This window comes from Centroberyx gerrardi, chromosome 21 (assembly GCF_048128805.1).
Source record: "Centroberyx gerrardi isolate f3 chromosome 21, fCenGer3.hap1.cur.20231027, whole genome shotgun sequence".
Taxonomy (NCBI): Eukaryota; Metazoa; Chordata; class Actinopteri; order Beryciformes; family Berycidae; genus Centroberyx; species Centroberyx gerrardi.
The window spans coordinates 10,074,962-10,096,083 of NC_136017.1; the positions used below are offsets into that span (position 1 = coordinate 10,074,962).

General features: G+C 40.4%; 2 protein-coding genes across 3 annotated transcripts; both read right to left on the reverse strand.

The window, feature by feature from the left end:
* Window positions 1–2,431: 2,431 nt before the first annotated feature.
* Window positions 2,432–5,076, reverse strand: LOC139917705 (glucagon-1-like). The gene is made up of 6 exons (XM_071906884.2): window positions 4,989–5,076; window positions 4,723–4,829; window positions 4,097–4,240; window positions 3,320–3,436; window positions 2,631–2,774; window positions 2,432–2,521 (listed from the first exon to the last, which is right to left on the reverse strand). The coding sequence occupies exons 2-6, from the start codon at window positions 4,818–4,820 to the stop codon at window positions 2,497–2,499; spliced, it is 528 nt and encodes a 175-aa protein (XP_071762985.2). The 5' UTR covers window positions 4,821–4,829; window positions 4,989–5,076; the 3' UTR covers window positions 2,432–2,496.
* An 827-nt stretch (window positions 5,077–5,903) lies between these two features.
* Window positions 5,904–16,892, reverse strand: LOC139917698 (dipeptidyl peptidase 4-like). 2 transcript variants are annotated; one of them, XM_071906874.2, is made up of 27 exons: window positions 16,794–16,892; window positions 15,860–15,933; window positions 15,627–15,714; window positions 14,921–15,016; window positions 14,374–14,465; window positions 14,087–14,161; window positions 13,944–13,996; window positions 13,530–13,602; window positions 12,966–13,086; window positions 12,133–12,287; window positions 11,154–11,251; window positions 10,916–11,045; window positions 10,748–10,786; window positions 10,572–10,670; window positions 9,832–9,902; window positions 9,449–9,502; window positions 9,218–9,330; window positions 9,087–9,134; window positions 8,874–8,972; window positions 8,695–8,764; window positions 8,383–8,577; window positions 8,041–8,095; window positions 7,575–7,674; window positions 7,401–7,459; window positions 7,221–7,293; window positions 6,572–6,645; window positions 5,904–6,409 (listed from the first exon to the last, which is right to left on the reverse strand). In XM_071906874.2, exons 1-27 carry the CDS (start codon window positions 16,837–16,839, stop codon window positions 6,317–6,319), a joined length of 2,343 nt encoding a protein of 780 aa, XP_071762975.2. In that variant the 5' UTR covers window positions 16,840–16,892; the 3' UTR covers window positions 5,904–6,316. The 2 variants fall into 2 exon arrangements, with proteins under 2 accessions (XP_071762975.2, XP_078147267.1); XM_078291141.1 differs by lacking the exon at window positions 16,794–16,892 and adding an exon at window positions 16,263–16,313.
* Window positions 16,893–21,122: the final 4,230 nt, after the last annotated feature.

The following is a 21,122-nucleotide window of genomic DNA, read 5'->3' on the forward strand; positions in this document are numbered from 1 at the left end:
ATTTGTGTTCTTTTTCTATGTATTTCAATGTGTGGTGATACCAGCAACAGAAGGAGCAAAGCAAGAATTACATGACACGTAATTGCTGTGTCGACGGGCCAATTCAGTAAACATTTTAACAATTTTTAAATCTACTTTATTTGTATTTTGTATGTTTTTATATTTTTTCAACAGCAACCGCGAGTTGTCCTTTTGAAAACCTGTCACAGCAAACCTCCAATTTGTGGAATTTGTGTGTAATATTTAATGCCACTACTGAATAGGTGCACCTCACAATAGAAAAACGTAAGACCGAATAGATATTTGCCAATACTAATCTACTTCACTGGTATCTAAAACAGTTGGCTATATAGAAAATCTAGTAGATTTTTTGAAAGTATTAAATATACATTTTATATATTCTGTATATCTAAATGTTTTTGTGACAGTGACAGCTCATTGTATCCTCTATCACTCCAGGTTCTTATCCATTGCCATTTTACAAATAAATGTCTATCCTCCAGAATAGCATTTCTCCAATGAGTTATGGACGGTATTTTTTTCTTTTGGGCAGCTCATCGGAAACTGACATATTTAGGCTAGCATGGCAGCATAGTCTGGGAACTTCCTGTGTCTCTAGCTATTTGGCCTTGGCTTTTTAAATCATCAAATTTGCAATTGCTGAATTTTAGGGTGACTGTGTAGAAAGCTATATGTTTTCCACCCACATACTCTTTTTGTCATCTTGTCAGTAAGTGTCATCCATGGACATGTGATCTCCCCTCCAAATGACCCTCAATGTGTTGACATCTAAAGTTAATTGTTTTAAAAAAATAATACACCTGCACAAAGGTGAAGAAAACTTGACTGTCTCACTGCAGGACCATGGTTACTTCTAGAGATGCAATAATACCTTTTTCTGAGAAGGGCAACATGTAATAAATGGTAAAGACTTAACAATGTACAAACATAGTATATTTTATTCATGTAAAATGTTACTAATATATTACTAACTTGGAATCAGTGTTGAAGGCAAGTTTTTGTTGTAGATGTTCTTTTCCCATTGTACTGTCTAATTGATGGTTCTTAGTTGAGTAGAGAAACTAATAATGGGTCAAAATTATATCAATATCAAATATTTTGACCACTTATGTGTGGAATTCTGCCTTAAATTTGGTAGTGATAGCTGTATACTTATGTTTAATAATTTAAGTCATCTGTATAGAAAAATATCAATTCAGATCTGTTGTTAAATTGTGATTTGTTACATGAGAGTGAGAGAGCGAGCGAGCGAGCGAGTAAATAAAGAGATATTAAACAAACTCTGCCTCATAGAATTGAATTTAAAAATTGAAATAATAAATAAATGATGTGATACTATGTCGATACCCGTAGGGAAATCTTCTCACCCCACCCCACCCCCTCAGGTCAGAGGTCAGAGCAGCAGCCGCCCCGGAGCGGGTCGGGATGGAGGAAAGTCTCCACACTCCCCATGCTGCTAAATTGATTTTCCCAGTGTTGCACTCTCCTGCACTGTCCCACAGCTATTCTGTAGATCTCCCAAGATGCACGGTGTGTGGTTATTGTCTTCCTTGTCTCCACCTTTGACTTCAGGAGGGGGATGGAGAACGCTGTGCGGCGGCTGCCCCTCAGGCTGAAGCTCTGCAGGGCGTTGGGGCCGAGCCTCGGCTCCTCTGGCAGTGACTTTGCACCTTGGCCCATGATGCTGAGGGTCCCGCAGAGAGGTCCTGCAATAAGTTAATTCGGCCACTATCCCTACATCCAACAACTGCAGAATTTATATGATCAAAGGTCAGTTATAGGAATAGGAGCCTATAAAAATTCTTGCACCCGGGCATGTTGTGACCTTTTTCCCATGATTCCTGTCAGACTATCTTCAGGTTGGAGACTACCAATGAGTGCCAATAGAAAGGAAAGGTATCATCTCACATTTGCTTATATTCATTGGAATAAAATGTAGTTATTGCAGGTAGACTTTAAAGCATAACTCTATAACCCTATTTTCCCTTAATTTTCCATCATGCCGATTGATTCTGACCAAAGTTTCATCAATTGCTTCACTATTGAGTTACTTACATGTCTTTTACAGCATGTTGGTAAAAAGATGTAAATGAAAATTATCTTAAATAAGACAATGAAACTGACAATGAAAAACTTTATTTTGCAGAGCGGGTTATCAATACGCAATGAAAGCTAATTACATTTCTAGAGTTTTGCATATAGGCGTACCTGAGTTTTTTAAAGTTTTGTGTTCTTTTCACATTAAAAATATAGAAAATAATTTAAATTTGTAGACAAAAAAAATATTTCCTCAATTTCATAACTCCTCTGGTGCACCATAAAACTGTGGAAGAGTAGCTTTTGTATCTTTGTATGGCATAGTGTAAAAAGATTCACAATTTCAAACATGTCAAAGACAACGTTATAACATGCAAAGCAGTATGGCTTTCTATTCCGTTACATTGTGCAGCATAGAGGGATTTCCTGAAGAGTCTTTCAGTGATCGACTTGCCTTTTCTTACTGCAAAAGAAAGAAAATCACAGTCAAGCCATGACACAGCAGACTGACAATTAAAAACAAAAAATCTAGCATGTATCTGTGTCTATTAAACTGTGTAACTTTGTGTTACCTTTCCCCTGAGGGCTTGGAGGTCATGACCCAGAGTAAATATTCCTTGGCAGCCATGGAGTCCAGCACCTTGTTCACATCGCTGGTGAAGCTCCCATCTACATGCCTCCTGCTGAACGCTCCACCCCTCCTGTCCATCTCAGATCTGGATATGTACACAGGCACACAGGACAAACAGCGCTCAGTCAGGGTCAGTAGCTCTGTAATGCGTAAAACCTGCCATTTGCAGTCAGTTGTGTGATCTACAGTGTAGTGTCCGCCACACAGTAAGCATCATTAGTGTACCATTTGTCTAGATTTGTGTGCTAAATGAAGAGACTGTGTCGCTGTGATCATTTCATGATTGGTTCATTGTTTTGTGTGAAAGTAATCATCACTGATAATCATTCCTCCAGTCACAATCAACACGCATACTTTCAGTGTAGGCACATATCAATCAACGCAGGGCAAAGGTTCAGGTGATTTATTTTTGGCGACCACATGGAACATCAGCACAGGCCTTGAGAAAAGAAAAGACATGGAAGGGAAAGGGGCGAAGGGGAACGACGAGGATTATGCAAGCAGTTGATTAGCTTCTCTATCTGTCTCTCTCTCTCTCTCTCTCTCTCGCTCTTCTTCTTCGTGGCGTCAGACAACAGGGAGGACATTAGGCGGTGGGTGCTGTAGGAGAAGGAAGGAGGGAGGGCCTACTCTCTTCTGACTTGTCCGGACTTCAGCCTGTCGACGAAGTCCTTGACTGCCTGGTCCTGGAGGAAGGAGCTCACATCGCTGGTGTAGGTCCCGTCCGCATGGCGCTTTGTTGCAGCACTGCAGAAAGATAACGATGTTCAGTGAGGAGGACTAGGATATTTGAACTTATTTTTAACAGTTTAACCAGTCAAAAGTTTGGACACACCTGATTGAACGTACTATGTTTTTCATCATCTTAAAGCCATTTTGATCTAAAGGCTTATGCTGAAATGCTTGAAATTTGTTCCTTAGACAAATATAAATAGTGAAGTTGATGCCTATGTATGAATTTCTTTCCAAAGCCTTTGCCTTTCCATCAAGGCAAAGGGCGGCTACTTTAAAGAATCTAAAATAGAAGATAGTTTTGATTTGTTTCACACTTTTTTGGTCACTGCATAATTCCATTTGTGTTATTTCATAGTTATGATGTCTTTACTATTATTCTAAAATATGGAAAATAGTAAAAATAAGGAAAAATGCATGTGTCCAAACTTTTGACTCTTAGTGTAAAAAATGTGATAATTCTTCTTAATTCTAAGGAGAGAATTAGAGAGCCACATCAGTGTAGCCCCTTAAAAGCTGATTTTACTCCATAACTGAGCTTGAATATCTTTTCATTGTTCAAGAAATACAGCCAAATAGTGCTATCCTACTCTAAAAGTACCTCACCTACAATGATAACCTTTTTGATTCTTGTGATAATATAACATGTTGCGTGGATCGCACAGACACACTAACCCGCTCCTCTTGCTGTTCATCAGCCACCAAACAAAGTCCTTCGCTCTCCTGTCCTCCAGGTACTTGCTGTAGTCGTTGGAGAAAGTTCCCTCCGAATGTCTCTTCACGTTGGACAGCTCAGCTGCTGCGTCTTCTGCCTCTAAACTGCAGGAGGGAGAAAACATCATCTAGAATCACACTCTTACTTTGAGATGAGAAACGCTGTCTTTGATTAGATATGCACTTTTAACTTCAAATAGGTGCCGTACTTTTTTTTAAAAACTATTTGCAAGAGTACCCAGCTATATCTGCTCACAGTTACACATATTCACACGTGGGAATATGGGACACTGACAGAACTGTGAAGCACTGACATTTTCCACATTGCTCATTAGATGCCAATCGTGTTTCTCCATCTCCAGGCTGTTCCTTGTGCTGGTTATGGAGTGTAGAAATAGGCTATTATCTTGCTTATAAAGTTATCAGTCTTAATACAATGCAAGGTAACCCTAACCCCAACCCTAACCCTAACCCCAACCCTAACCCTAGCAATACCACTGCCTGATGGTCCCTTAAACAAAAAGATAGCCATCTCAGTGTATTTACAATAAGAATACATGTGGTTTATCTTTAGGCTTTGAGTGTACCTCGAGCTGTCATCAGCCTCAAGCAGAGGAACTTGCCAGCTGCTCTGGACAAAGCAGAGGACCAGAAGGATACCAGCCAGGGAACGGATGCTTTTCATTGTTATAACCTACGCATCACACACAGAAACACACACACATACAACCAAGAGATGGTTACAGTTGATTCTTAAAAAAAAAGAAATGCATTTTGGATGAGATAGCTGTATATTTTCAAGCTGAATAAAAGGAGCAGAGTTTGAGGCAAGTCTTGACAAAAAACAACTCACCTTGTCTTGTTGTTTCCCAGCAGATAGAAAGACTGATGCTGCAGTTGAGCTGTTAGTTCCTCTGCTTGGTTCCTGGTATCTGTATCTGTCCTGTCCTGCTCCAGGCTCTTTATATATAGTAGGAGGAGGAGGAGGCCCAATTTTACCTTTACCTTTTTACCTCTGCCAAGTCCACCTGTTACTCTCAACCCATTAGACACGGGCCTCGTCGCACCGGCCACATCAACCAGGAAAGACGCTATTCATGCGTGACGCCAGCTGTCACTTAGGTGTTAGGCTCATCCTGTCAAACAAGATGCTTTAATGTGCTACTGTGTCATCATGATATCTGTGCCGTCACATCTGCAGGGTGAGTCAGTATTTGTGGATTTATTCCGATCAAATCTCAAATATGGGAAACATCGACAGCGGAAGTCATCTCCGTTTTACAATGGTCGTTCAATAAAGAGTGATGCTCTACTAAAATTAATGTTCATGCAATTCTGCTACTATATGACACTGACTTATAGTACCGAGCCAACATTGAACTGCTTTGGTTATGAACTGAGAAATCACAGTTGCATTGTGTTATTTTTTGCAGTATTAGGTTCTAAACCTCAAATATATAGTCATAGGACTTTATATATGTTATGTCCCATGGTCCCACAAAGACATTATTAAAAAAAGACAGAGATATTTCAAACAAAAAAGCTCTCATTTAATTCTGTATTATTTTAGAAAATAATTATTACAACAAAAAGTCATAATATAATAGATTTAGTTTAACATGTATAAATTACTGTGGTGCAATATGTTTCTGTGCGTAATTCAGTACAATAAAAAAACTCTTGATGTCTGAGTTGGGTATTCAGTCACAAAGTTTCACTTTAGTAGAACATTTTCACTTTTCAGCATGCACATCTCCATAGAAGTTCAGGATTTTTCCCCAGCTCAAGCAAAATGAAACGTTGAAAAGTTAAATCCAGGAACCAAAATGAAAAAAATATTACCTGGGTCAAATTTGTATTGTTTGTAAAGTGTGACTTTTAGACTTTGTATATGCACTACAAAATGTAAACGCTCTACCAAAGTGAAATATCACTTTCAGAAATGTATAAATCTGACACAGATTGGAGGACTTGGAATATGGACCACTTTGTACTCATCAAGCTGAAGCTCATCACTGACTTCAGCGACTTTGCACCAAAAAGAAAAAAAAACACCAAGAAGACTTTTTCTTGACATTTTCAACACTGACAATCAAGCTTTGCATTTACAATTAAATCTCAGAAATGATTCCTTGTTCACATGACGCAACACAGACACAGATCCTTATGATCCGGTGCAGCTCATGCAAAGCACCTCTGCAGGAAGTGACTCATGTGGGTGTAGACGTGTGGATAGGCTGAGCCGCCAAGGCCGTGATCTTTGTCCGTATACCACTGGAAAAAACAGACGACAAAATATTTAGTCACGTTTATTACTAACTTACTAACTAACCTTTACTCCAGTCCACATGCAATATGCAACTAGGAATGGACACACAAGTCCCTCAGAAAGCAGCGAGTTTTCCATTGATTTCAAATCTGATACTAAACACTCACCATCGCCTCAAAGTCCACATGTTCATCAACCAGGGCTTTGGAGATCTGGGCGGCCTGCTGGAAATGAACATTGTCTGGAAATACACAACGAACGAATAATTAGATAAACAAAAGATATAGAGACACCAGACATCTTTCCATAATGTGATGTTTAAATAAGTCAGTGAGAGAGAAACTATACATAAGTGTCTAATCATAAACTTTGCACAAAAATCTTAATAATCAATTTAACTGTTGATATAAAAAAAACAAACAAACAATTTGTCCACTTGAAAAAAACGTTATACAACCACATAGTGGTTGGAATATAAAAAAATCAATGTCTTAAAAATTCACGCAGACATCACTTTTGACTATTAGTCAAAAAGCAAAGTATATGTTTTATTGTCATGAGTGTTTTGCTACATAAGCTGAAAGAAAATAAAATGCATTTAGGAAAGATTTCTAGGTTTAATCAGTACTTGTTGAGAACATAAGAACAATGCACAATACTGTATGCTGGAGGGCAATTTGGGTTTTTGGCTGAAAATTGTATAAATGCTTATAATAATTCCAATGGGGTTTATAATAATCCCAATGAGGATTATTGTGCCAAAGAAATACACAAAAAAAGTAAAAATGCTTTAGTGTGAAATACTTTATAACTCACCATCAGCTGTTCCATGGACCAGAAGGTATTGCACTGAATGGAAATTCTTAGCCCTCTCAGTTACTGTTGAGTTCTGCATAATACGAATCAAATTGTGTTATTTGTGCAAATTATTACCACAGACAGTGACTAAACACTGGCAGAGAGCAGCTGAATGACTGGCCTGTGTGTCACACTTACACTGTAGCCGAGTTGGTTCTCTGACGGCTGCTTCATGTAGCGCTCTGTGTAGATGGAGTCTGGAATACAGGTCGGTGAAACAAAAACGGACACATAAATCCTGTATCTCATTATAAAGTGGTTCTGGATTCTGTTGTTAGCACTGAAAATGCTGGTAAAACAGAAAAAACATACCATAATAATCCCATTTAGAGACTGGAGCGACTGCCATTCCACATTTGAAAACTCCACTTCCAGCTCCCAGTGCCATGGATGTTACATAGCCACCATAGGACTGTGAAAATAAATTGCCTATTAGCTGCTGTCTTATGCAGCATCCAAACATATGCATGGGTAAGACATTCACTTTTTTCAGAGGGCATTTCTTGCCCCTTGATCTGATTTTTAGAGGCATCTTGCTCCTTTTCTGGGGCAATTTTATTGAACTATGAAATAATACATTTGCGTTGCATATTGGCAAAGAAACACTCAATTTGTACCTCTAAGATTTGCTTTATTTCAAATCATAATGTTTATTTTAATACACTGCATCACCTCATTTTTAATTTCAGGGGCATTTTATGAACTTTTAAGGGCATTTTTTGCCACAAGGCCTCATTACTTCCACTGGTCATTTCAGTAACTCTTTTGGGAAACTTACCCAGCCCCAGATTGCAATTCTGTCTTTATCAATGAAGCCCATTTTGGTGAATTCCCTGAAAAGCAAAAAAGAAATGACGCTGTTATTTTAGATGAGGGCAGGAGATAACAAAGACATAAACTGCACCTACAACAGCCTTATAATCTTTACTGTTCCTCAGTGACTAAGCCTCTCTGCCATCAGATAAACAAGTCATCAGTGTTTAAAGCTCATAACGTGTCCTATATTTAAACCAAGCTCTACATTAGAGAAGTAAGTGAGTGAGTAAGTCCCGTTGAGCCAAACAAGACGAGCGGGAGATGCATTGACTTGTCTAAACTGCTTCTCCCTTTCCCCCCTTACCTGGCTGCCGTTATCTGATCTTCCACCTCATAGGTTCCCAGACGTGTGTAGATTTGGTGCATTATCTCATCGCCTTGGTAACCGCTTCCTCTCCCGTCAAAGCTGGCGACGATGACTTTCTCGGTGCTGGCCAGGTAGGTGGCCCAGTTCACGCTGTAGCTGAAGTCTGCTTTCTGACTGCAGGGCCCAGCGTAACTGGAAGGTGGGGAGAATATCTGTTTATGAGGTGAAAAGTACCATCTTTTTTTTGATCAGGAGAGATCTGAGGTGTGTGAAAGCATATCCTGAATGCATTTTAAGTAGAAATCTTACACGTCTATCAGTAAGGGGTACTTCTTGGATTCATCAAAGCCTGGAGGCAAAGTCATCTGGTACCAAAGAGCTGTCAAAAAATATGAATATCCATACAAAGATATCAATAAATCGTGCTCTATGGTTAAATTACTTGTCATTTATGTTATTTAAATTATTAAATTGTTGATTTTGCTTACTGAATTCTCCAATTTTGATGGTGGCACGACGCATGCTGGGCATTTGGACGTCAGATATCAAGCTGGTAAACACACTATTATCCTCCAGAACTTTCACCTCTAAAAATGTAAAAATTGAGAACGCTTGTCAATATAAACGACTGTGTTTTCCCAATACAGTATATCTTTAGATTCAAATAGATTTGTTTAGTTTAGTTCATTTTAGTGTCTCACCTGTCTCTTCCCTGTTATCCCTGAGAGAATAGTGAGGAATACCAGGACCTTTAAATACAAAACAATATTGATCAGTGTATAGAAGGAGGGAAAGAAAGAAAAAGAAAGAAAGGAGACATTTGATAACTGACCATAGCAGCCCATGCGGTAGAAAGAGGCGTTGTGGCTAAAGTAGGCCGAGTTGTACTGGCAGTTTTCCCCACGCAATCCACAAGTTAGACATTTGTTTCCTTGGGTGGTCGACCTGACACACACACACACACACACACACACACACACACACACACACAGGCACTGTAAATCTAAAGGTACTCTCAAGAAAAATTATGCCTTGAAATGAAATATAAATATAAAGCCCTTACTTGTAAACATTCCTTCCTCCTGGCCTGCCGCCATCTTGGTTACTTGAATAATATCTGTGGAATAATGTGTTTGACAGCGGTATGAATGAGTGGTGAAGGAGACCTCTTACTGTAGCAAGGGTGGAATTCAGGTCATGGGACATCACTGAAGTGTGTGTGTGTGTGTGTGTGTGTGTGTGTGTGTGTGTGCATTTCTCTATGTGGATGTGTTTAAATGTAAGAATGGAGGAAAAAAAAGAAACGGTGAGCCAGTCAGGCCTAGGTGTGTATGCATTTAATGTAAGGCATATTTATTAATTTATATGAATGAATTATAAATTAGTACAATCAATTATTAATTATGATTAAGTTCACTGTGCATGTGGGCGATGAATCCAACTTACACACTGTCTGCTGTGACTTTCAGGATGTCAATGACTTCCCATCGTCCGGAGGTGATCGGCGTAGCTTTGCCCTGCAAGTCATAAAAGTCGTAAAAATGTTCCACCTTCATTTATTCAGGGGAGTTTCACTGAGAGCAATGCTCTCTTTTTCAGGAACGCCCTGATCACATTCACACCTGGAAGCTGATCAGTACAACCACAGTCTGATCTGCTGGCCACTGAGCAGCTCCACTGGAGCGGTTGGGGTTAAGGGCCTTGCTCAAGGGCACCTCAGTGGTGGTAATGAGGGAGGGGCAAGCGCTGCTTTTCACTTTCCCCACCCAGATTTATCCTGCCGGTCCGGGGGATTGAACCGACGACCTTCCGCACAATAAACTGTTAATGAAGGATCTTGTGGTAGAATCAGTAAGGTGTCATTGCTTTTAGTTACAAGATTTAAACAGGTTTGGCTCCTGAACCTGCTGGTTTGATACTGGATTACAGCCTAAAGCAGAACGCTTATATAGATTATTAATTACTACTTTGCTATCCCTTCTATATTTTATTGTATTTTGCTTTGTTACATTGCTGTATACTGTTTCCATGCAATTATTATGTTTGTCTTGATGCTGCTCTCTTGGCCAGGTCTCTCTTGAAGTTCTTCATCTCAGTGGGACTACTTGGTTAAATAAAGAGTAAATAAAACTAAATTAAAGCGAGGTGTGTAAGATGAAATGTGCAGGAGCTTTAGAGATACGTACCCCAACCACATGATGGATGTGCTTGTACCTATCGGTGTCGCTCATCACCAGGTAATAACTGCTCTTGTCTGCAGCAAAAACTGGTTCTGGTGGTGAAAACTAGGAAGTACATGTATATTAGTACAGTGTGTACCTTTAGTATAATCAATTCGTACTTTACAGTATACCGGGCTTACCCGTCCAATCCAACCGGTGGAACTTTTCCGCTCCAGAAACTGGAAAGAAACAGATGTTCATATAGAGTTAATTGGTGTTTGAAACTGCACTAGACGATAGATAGATAGATAGATAGATAGATAGATAGATAGATAGATAGATAGATTATACATGATGATATATTGTACCTCGCCAGCATTCCAGTTGTTTCCATCAAAGTTGTAGATCTGAAGGATGAGGTGGTTTTGCAATCTCTTCAGCCATTGGACAGCCAGACGCTCATCTGTCACCCAGGTAACTGTGGCCAAGTAGTGTTCACTGAGGGAAATAAATAGATATGAAAATGTGGTAATTGTGGGCTAAACTCCTTTCATTTATGTCTGCCACAAATCTTTACAGCATGCTGGGAGAACTTTGCTTCGTTACCCAGAGCCGAATGAGGGTGGAGCCACGACTTGAGCGATCTTTGTTGTGTTGGCGGCGTCCACCACAAACAATTTCACCACAGGGTTGGGAGTACCTGACTGCACAACAAGACAACATGACATACGCCCAAACAAAACGCTCGATTACGCAAAAAGATCTCAATGAATTGTGACATAATCGGCCTGATTGCCCAGACCTCAACCCATAGTCCACAGTTCATTCACATACAGCACTATAATGATCCCAGTACAAGCTACTTAAAGGCATACTGAGTAGGATTTTGCTGGTTGTGGCTTGTAAACCCAACTTTCAACGTTGACCCCTCTTCCCTAGCTCAAGCACGCCCCCTTAACACGGTTGCCAGAATGGTAAAAAACAGTAAAAAAGTACAGCGAGGCGAAACACCAAGCAGACAAGACTTGTTCCAAGACGAGAATGAATCTGGGGTTGGATTTCACCCGTTGGCGAGTATTGAAGGAGAGGATGGGGATGAAGAGCGAGGCGGAGTCGGCCTGTTTTCTGTTGGACAGGTAGGTGCCGGTTAGCTTAGCTATCAGCTTTTCTACTACAACGAAGCTACGCTAACAACGGTAGCTAGCTGCCAACTCACGACACACACTCGCCCTGACCAGAACTCCAGTTGCTCTGTGTTTGAGTTCAGGACCGCTACCGCAGCCAGCGTGGCTTTTAGATATAAAACGATGCAGCAGTGGTTTTGGTTGCAGGCGGACATACCTGCTGCCAAAAGGTTGACGCCCAGAAATGTCCCGAACATTCAGAAATAAGAAAATCCAGGCAGAAGACAGGCTCTCTGCAAACACAGACTGTCAGACTACTAATGGCCCTTAAGTAATGATTGAGTAGGATCATTTTGTGAGTTTATGCTATTTCAAGGGGGAAAATCCTGCTCAGTATGCCTTTAACGTGCTGTGTGCACTGCATATTGCACCTATATACCGCATCTGAATGGAAGTCCCACCTTTGGATATGGAATGGCAACAGTGCGTGGGTACTGGTCCTTGCCGTACCAGGAGTACTCTATAGTGTGGACCTCCGTGTCGTTGAACTCAGCATAAGCCACGTACTTCCCTCCAGGCGACCACCACAGGCCCTGGGTGGACGAGAACATCTCCTCTGAAAGCAGGAGGGGGGACAGGACAGCTGCATTAGGATTCAGGACTTCACACTCATGGGGAGATCGTGGCACTAACGGGGTCGAGGGTTAGGGGTTCAATTCCCACCAGATCACCCGTGCTAAAAAATGCATGTACTGATAGCAGCTGGGTGTATAAGCTTCCACACGGCATATCGCTGCTGTGTGAATGAATCATTCCTCCAATGTGGTTGATTTTCATGGTTTCACTTCAACTGAAGGATTTCGTGGTTCCTCTATCTGCGGAGTGTGTATTCTATGTGTATTCTCCCACCTCTTGAGCTTACGTAACCCTTTCAAAACCCACTGGATAAACCTACAAATGAATTGTCACCAAGCTAAAAACAAGGCTGTTTTTTTCCTGAAAAGTTGACATTTTGGAGATACAAGGTTTTCACCAGACAGTGATGATGTGTTATTTTAATCCAGAGGTGTTTGGCTCCTAAACAGTTCCAAATAATTCTTAATTGGCCTAGTCTTGCTTTAATTAAGTCACTCATGTACTAGATTTGTCTATTGACATTACTGTTTCTTATTTTGTAAATTCATGCTTTCTTAATGTGTAAATGTGTGTTTCTCCGTAAATGCTTGTGGTCAATTCATAGTAACTGAGTTGATTTATAGTTTCACAGGAATTCTGTACAAAATGTGTCACTTACCCTCATACACCCAGTCTGGGATGCCATTGAAAATTTGGTTCTCTTTTCCATTGAAAGTGACTTGCTCTGGTCGGGAAGTAGGGCTGGTCTTCACATACACATTATTTCCCCAAACATATGCCTATAAAGATGGTTTAAAGATAGATAGGTTCAGTTTAGAGAGTCCTCACTGTGTTGACAATGAGTGAAATAACCTAAAGATTGGAATGAACCCAAGATGATGTTATGCAATGGTATTCACAAACACCATCTCCACTACATTACAATGTGTACTACAGCAGAACATGCATGGTGTAACTTCAACTCCTTTACATTTTTTACTCTATTACATCTTTGACGTGTGACCTTTGTAATGTGAAGAAAACTGGAGCTTTTGGCATTCCAGCTCTGAACCCTCAACAATCCACACTGTTTGTTATCCCCCATTTCGCCCCGGTCCAACTTATACAAGTGTTTGGGAAAGGTGTTGTTTGACAGCCTCATCTATCATCCACTTAAAAGCAGAACTGTCACTAAGAGTTAGTATGTACGTATCACCAAGCTTTTGCATCTGTCCGAGCTCACCAGCTTGTTCCCCTCAGGAGCCCATGCAAAATATTGGGTTTCATGTTGAATGTCATGTGGTGAAATAAAATCCCTGTAATGAAGTGAAAAAGAAAGATATTATTCACAGATTGTTGGGATGCACTTTATTTTTCCAGCTGCAGAAGATAGCTTTTCCACCAGGCTCTACTAAAGTCAACTGCCTTATTATTGTTTTATTATATTTGAAGTAGTTTTGCAGGCATAGCATAGGCCATTTGGTGCAAACATTTTTATCATAGGTGACCCAGGGGGAATCCTTAACCCTGGCAGAGTTACTGCCATGCTCTACCCTTTATGTTATACAGCACCATTTGTTTTTTTGTATGGATCTTAGGTGAAAATAAAGGAATGAAAATGAATATCGTGCATAAACTGTATAGTTTGGGTACGTACAGTTTTTCCAGGTCATAAAGCGAATATGACGCTGTGAACGAATGCCTCCACAGCTAATGGGACAAGAAAAAACAAAACATAAGGGATGATCACGCAGGAAATTTGAGGAACAGATTTCATCAGTGAATAAAAGTCTGACGTACCTTGGAGTAGTTGCTCATGAAAGCAACATATTTCTGGTCCGCAGACAGCTGGTAGTCATAGGCGTTGACTCTTTCCTGTGTTGGAAAAGCAGACAACTGATGTGAAGGGTCTGCTGCCTCCCCAGCCGCCTCGCTAACAACACTGCACTTGTTTATATTTGGTTTCCTACCAATGTCATATGGTTTATCTTACTTGTACAAAGAAACACACACACACACACACGCACACGCACACACACACACACACACACACACACAAGTAGGATGACTTAAGTAGGATGACTTACAAATGTCATGCTGCTTAAGAATTCTGAGGAGTTTCCTGTTTTCACGTTGTGAAGGAAGACTGAGCCTTGTGTCTTATGCAGATACTCATGATCTATAGGGGAGGATGAGAAGACACTGATTAGAATAGAATAGAATAGAATAGAATAGAATAGAATAGAATAGAATCATTCTCCTAGACTAACTCAACCAGGGAGAACAAACATGCAAATTCCTAAAGGTTGAATAAGACATTAAGTAGCATATTTGATTTGAACACCATTTCATGTACACTTCACACACACACACACACACACACACACACACACACACACACACACACACACACACAGTATTTATAAGAATTGATGAGAATTGGTAACTAGAGCACTAGCACTATTAGTAACAATACTGTAATAGATGAATGGAGATAAAGCACACACACACACACACACACACACACCCACACCGTGACTTCTCACAGTATTCAGTATCCTCCCACCCCACCCTGCCATGGCTGCCTTTTGCAGGTTAAATTCTGATAATGATGGGTGTGTAGGTGTGTCCCACCTGAGATCCATCTCATGTTGTAGGACTTGGGTTTCAGTGAATTGTTGAACACATCATCCAGGGTGAAAGATCTCTGGGTTTTGCCGCCCTCATCCTCTAAAACACAAAGCCAAAGTCAGAACTTGGCAGCATCAGTGAAGTGAAGGTGATGGTTGGTAGATATGATATCATGCACACACATCATGATCGTCATCATAAAAGAAGGTGAGCGGACATGTGTTGTAAAGGCTGTAACTGATAAGGACAAAAGGAATACTTTTTGCTTCATGCATGTTTGGACGGTGCATTTATCGGGTAATTATGGGAATTGACACGGTGAACAGCGACTGGATATGAAGCTATTTAAACCCATGCATGTGTCGCAGAGACACTGATTTTCCATTTCCACTGTGCGGAGTAAAGCACGCCCTGTCTGTGTCTAAATGGAAAGGAATTAAAAATAGATATATATTCCCCATCTAGACGTTTGTTCCGCTCTGTTCCTAATACTTGGATGGAAATGTACTGTTGGATTGCTTCACATTTCCTATCAGCAAGTTGAAACGGTGCCATTTCACACCCAACTGTCCAAATGGACCATGCGTAATGACGCGTGCGTAATTTACTTTGTGTCGGATGTGTTTTATGGTGCAGCGGACCATAGATGAACAAAAATGCATTTCCCCCCATATAGCAAGATGCGAATCATTAAATCACAAAGACTCACCATTCAAAAATATCGCCGTGGGCACCGCTATCAAAATGACGACGACCGCTAGCCCAAAGACTCCAAGGAGCACCTTGGCAATGGGAACCTGTTAAAAGTTAAATGGCCAAAAGTCAGAAAAGTCAGAAAAGTCAGAAAATTGCGCATGGTACAAGGAAGCCCCTGTTGGAAGCCCCATGTTGAAGCACAACAGCATAACATCGGTATGTGAGTATTAACAAACCACCACGAACCATTGTTTCTGCGCGTAGATGACGAGTAGCCTGTCCGTCCAACTCACAACGCCATGGACAGTCACCCAACTCGGCTGCACGCGGAGGAAAAGAAAGTTATCCGACACCCGCTTTTCTGTTAAATATTATCCCAACTTCGGCTTCAAAGGTGGGACAATAAATGTCCACCGAGAGTAAAGTTCGTCAGCTTTGATCAAGTTGTGGTGTTCCTATGTTTTGAGGAAGTATGCAGCTGCTTGCCTTGGCTTTTCCTCCCAGCTCTCAACTATGCAAAACATTTATAAGTCATTCATTCATTCGTTCATGCAGTAAATCGCCGCCATCTCTTTGAGAATAGCGGCCAAGTTCACTTTTATTTAGATGGACTAGAAATTGGTTTGGACAGAGTGTCAGAGGTACTCACCAATATTATATATAAAGGAAAATGTCTTATTATTCAGAATGGCTGCAGGTATACAAGGAAGCGCAGTGAGTGTGAAGTGGTTATCTTAGCACGGACATATGGCTGTACAGTGTGCCAAGTCTAAAGTGAAACCAGGTTATGCAGTAACTCGTATACTCTGCCGTTCTCTCTCTATTATATAGCCTGGAATACTGGCACTCCATGTTCTGCTAAATACCGCCAAGGTAAATGTGGAGCTATCAAAGTAAATGACAAAATGAATGACAAAAAATTGGTGACCAGAAAAGTTATAGATATTATAGTTATATTTATACAGAAAATATCATCCAAAACACAGAAAATACATCTTTGAAACACACTGCAAAATATTAGGGACTTTCCTCCTGATGTTGAGTTGCAGCTCCTTTTACACAAATCCACATCTCACTTGTCTCAAAGCTTAAAAATCCTTCTCTACCTCTCTTTTTCTACTCTTCTTTGTGATCGGTATAGATTTAATAATGGAAATCAGTAAGGAATAATGGCTTTTACCTGGATTCACCTCATCGTGTAGTTCATGAAAAGAGAAAGTGTCCATAATGTTTGGTAGGCCTAGATTCAGTGTAGTGACATGTTAGCAGTTACAGTATGAAATGAAAAAATGCCATCCAACAGGCCAGCCGGTACACATGAGATGAGTTTCAAGACCTTGCTTGACTGGTTTTCACAGGCAGTAGTGTTTTTGTATTGTACATCATGCTGGCCCTTCCAAATTAGTTTGTTCTGTCTTCGTTTACTTCAGAGTAAACCTCCAACGCAGAATACAGCAGGTCCTGGAGGATGCCTTGATAATTTACATGTAAATACTATGTATCTTGCACAATAAACTGTGGTATTAATTATATTACAACTCTGCACTGAGAAATATAGATATTCTCTAGATATTCTCTCTAATTTTTGTCAGCAAACATACATGCTGTCCTCAGAAGTCGCTTTTTTTTACAAGTACTTGCAGTCTTTGCAGTCAGTAAATGGATTAGATTATGATGCCAGAAGATTAACAATCACAGTTTGGAAGAATGTGTCTTGTGGTCCTGATTTTCCTTCAGGCGCAGCCCCTCGTCTGCTCAGATGACTCTACAGACGTGTTGCATGGCTGATTCCACAGCACTTCACCGAACAAAGGCTAACAGACTGGGTGTCATAAATGTCATACACTGCATACATTGTATTTGCAGACCCATTAATAGCCTTGATCATTCAGTCTAGTTCCTGTAGGCAGCGTGAGAACTCCGTTATCTGGATCTGGGACACAAGGGCGGAGGAATTTCAGGGGAAAATCCACTCTAAAACTGAATCCATGTGTTAATAAGAATAATGTGATACTTTGATCGATATCTGTAGGGAAATTCTCTCTTTTGCGTCTCTGTTCTGGCCCTGCAGGGAGGTCAAAGGTCAGGGTCAGATAGAACAATGCTCCTGGAGCTGGGAGCGATTCAGTGTCTTGCTCAAGGACACTTCAGCAGGGTGGAACTCCAACCTCCAACACGGAAAAACCTCTATTTTTTTTTAACCAGAGGAAAGCGGTCCTTGGTGGGGTGGAAAGGCCTGTAAACATGACAATAGATACAAGTCTCCACTGAGATTTGTTTCGACAGTCGGGCAATTCACAAATTCCAGGAAGCCCATGAAGCAAAAATAGTTTCAAATAGTTTTTAATCATTCCAGTTAGCTCTTGTAGAGATTGACCAGATTAAGATAAAAGTCTATTTCAGTCCGCGTTGCTGCAGCCTGTGGAAGATTCCCTCTGGGTACATACTGTAAGTGCAGATCAGTCGAAGTAAATGCTAAAAGCCTGTTAAAAGCTTAACAAATATGAGGCTCTGCCTTGATGGGGTATAGACATCATATTCTGCACTTGTTCCCCTTAGACCGGACATCCTCTGCAAACAAATAGACAGTGGTTTTCTTCCCTAATGTAGCACAGCTTGTTTGAAGAGCGTTACTTCATGGATGCCTCCATTTGCCTACACTAAGCTTGACTAAAATCGTTTATAGGTGTCACTTTGAGCGCATTTTGCCTTATTGGACAGATACAGTGTTGGTGTGTGTGTGTGTGAGTGTGAGAGAGGGCGGGGGGGGGGGGGGGTTAAAGGAGAAAGCATGAATGAATATATATGCATGAGAGAGTGTGAGTGGCTACTTCTCAGGTACTGAATGATCATTAAATGTTGTGTATAAAATGGTTTATCACTGTAAGTGTTATTTCTCATATGGAAATAATCAAACTCATTTTGCTTTTACGGGTATATCAGTATGTCAAGATGTTTGCTAAGTCTGTTGTGCAATGACTGCCTATCTAACGTTAAGAATCAATATTAATACTACTGATCACTCAAAAGCATAATGAAAGCTTGTCATGCTTATGTGAAAATATTGTATGGACAAACCAAAATAACTCAATATCAGGTGCAGGGTAAAAACTAAGGACAATATTGAATAAATGGCAATCTTGTTCCAATTAGGGTTTTTTTGTGCAACATTTCTACCCAATAATTTCCTGACGAAGAACCACATTGATTAAAATGTTACACAACCTTAGTAGAAATTACATTCATTATACAGACATTAAGCTATCATCGCTACAGCACATATGGTACTGTATGCAGCAAGGCATATTTGGCATTTGCATTTGTAACCACTTGAAAACCCACCTTCTAACCTTTCTCCAAGGGGAAGCACCCGGTGTTTATTCACATTGCTAAACAGAGAGGCAGGGTTTTGATTCCAACAGATATGATGTAAGTGAGATTACTATAATGGCATTCTTGGCTCCAAGTTGAATAGCTGTGAAGTTTGGCAGTTAAGGCCGTTGTTTGAGAAAACTGTGAGGGAATCACTGGTGTTTGAAATGGGTCAGTGGAGCCTCCATAAGCAGCAGTGACAGGCCTCACTGCTGTCTGTGTCTGCTTAATGTAGCAGCACCACTCTGTCTACCTCTGGACAAAGATACCACTAATACTACTGCTACTACTACTACTACTACTACTACTACTGCTACTGCTACTACTACTACTGCTACTACTACTGCTACTGCTACTACCACCACTACTGCTACTACTGCTACTACTACTGCTACTGCTACTACTGCTACTACTACTAGTAGTAGTAGTTCTACAATTAATGCTATTACTACTGCTACTACTATTGTTAATGCTACTACCGCTATTACTATTAAAAAACTACTATTAATATGACTACTACTATTATTTATGTTACTACTACTATAACTACTACTATTATTAATGCTACTTCTACTACAAGAACTACTACTACTACTGCTATCAATACTACTACTACCATTAATACCACTACCACTACTACTACTGCTACTGCTGCTACTACTAATATTTAGCACTTATCAGACAGGCAGCACCATTCACCAGCCTCCTAATCTAAATGTTACAGGGTTGAGTGTGTGAGTGCGGATCTGTCACTGGGGTTATCAAGTGGGCGCCTCCCATCACAGACGTTTCGCTGAATTACCACCCCAGTCTCACAAATGTGTATATGTTTCATTTGTAATGCTGAGTGTATCAGTGAGTTTGCTCTGCCTTTTCTGCCTGTCTGCGCTCTAAGGATCACAACAGAGACTATACAATGTATACTATACTATGTATACTAGACAATGTTTTTGTTGCATTGGTTGCATGGTAACTATACAGCTACATGTATATGCCTGTTGGGATATTGCATTTGAATTTATCAAAATCAATCAATCAATCTACATAAGTAGAAGTAGACATGCCCTAATAGAACTTTATTCACTACTTCATTTCACTGCTAAAAGTTATATTTGTTGCATGAAATATTCTACAGAACTTTAGGATTTTAAGTATTTGCTATTAAATGAACAGCATCAACAGTAACAGGCCCATTCAATGTAACATTCATGTATTGCAATTTTTGCTAGTGTTCAATCTTCAATCTGTCCATTACCTCTGAGGTTTATTTTGGGGCATTGGTGTCCTGCTCCACTCATATTGGATCTGATTGCTTCCTGCAGCTGGCTGGTTTGAACTTAGGAATTGCGTCATGTTTGTGAACTCACCACATCTGTGAATTCACTTCTTTTGTGTCCACAGCTTCTTTTCTTCAGGGCCGGTACATGCAGACAACACATAGATAACATGGGACGAAAAGTAGGATTTTTCCATTGAAATGTAGTTGAAAAATGTGCAGCCTAATGTTGCCTGAAATTAAAATACTCACTTTAAAAACAGATGAGAAGTTTCATGCACCTCTGGCCATACAGGCTGCAAAAGCAGACTGATGCTCTAAGAGTAGATCAGTCATGTAGAGCCAGTCTAAAGTACAGGCACCTCAAAATTGTATTCCAGTACGGTACTTAAGTAAATATACTTTGTTACTCTGTCATTGCCTACCTCACCTCCTGACCTGCCTCCCTACTTCCTCTTCATCCTCACCCCCTACCCCTCTCTGTTCCTTTTGTTGGCTGTGTGTGTCTTGTCTATGTGTTGTGTTTCTAGGTCCTGCTGTTACACACCTGTATCAGATCTTCAATCAACCCAGTCTCCTTCCTGCACCAGCTGTCCTTCATTCACTAATTAGTCAGAGTAATATATTTACCAGTCACTTTCCCCTTAGTCTTTGCCACATTGTCCAGTGTGTTTGTGCCTAGCTTTCCTGCGTTATGTTATGTTCCTGTCTGTATCTGCCGCTTATCTGAACTCTGCCCTGTCTGATCCCTGCTTTGTTCGCTTGTATTTATTGCTTTACTGACAGTAAAGTATTTACACCGTTGACCTGCCTCAGCGTGAAAACATTTTGGAAACATTTTCTGAATGTAGTGGACAGTGC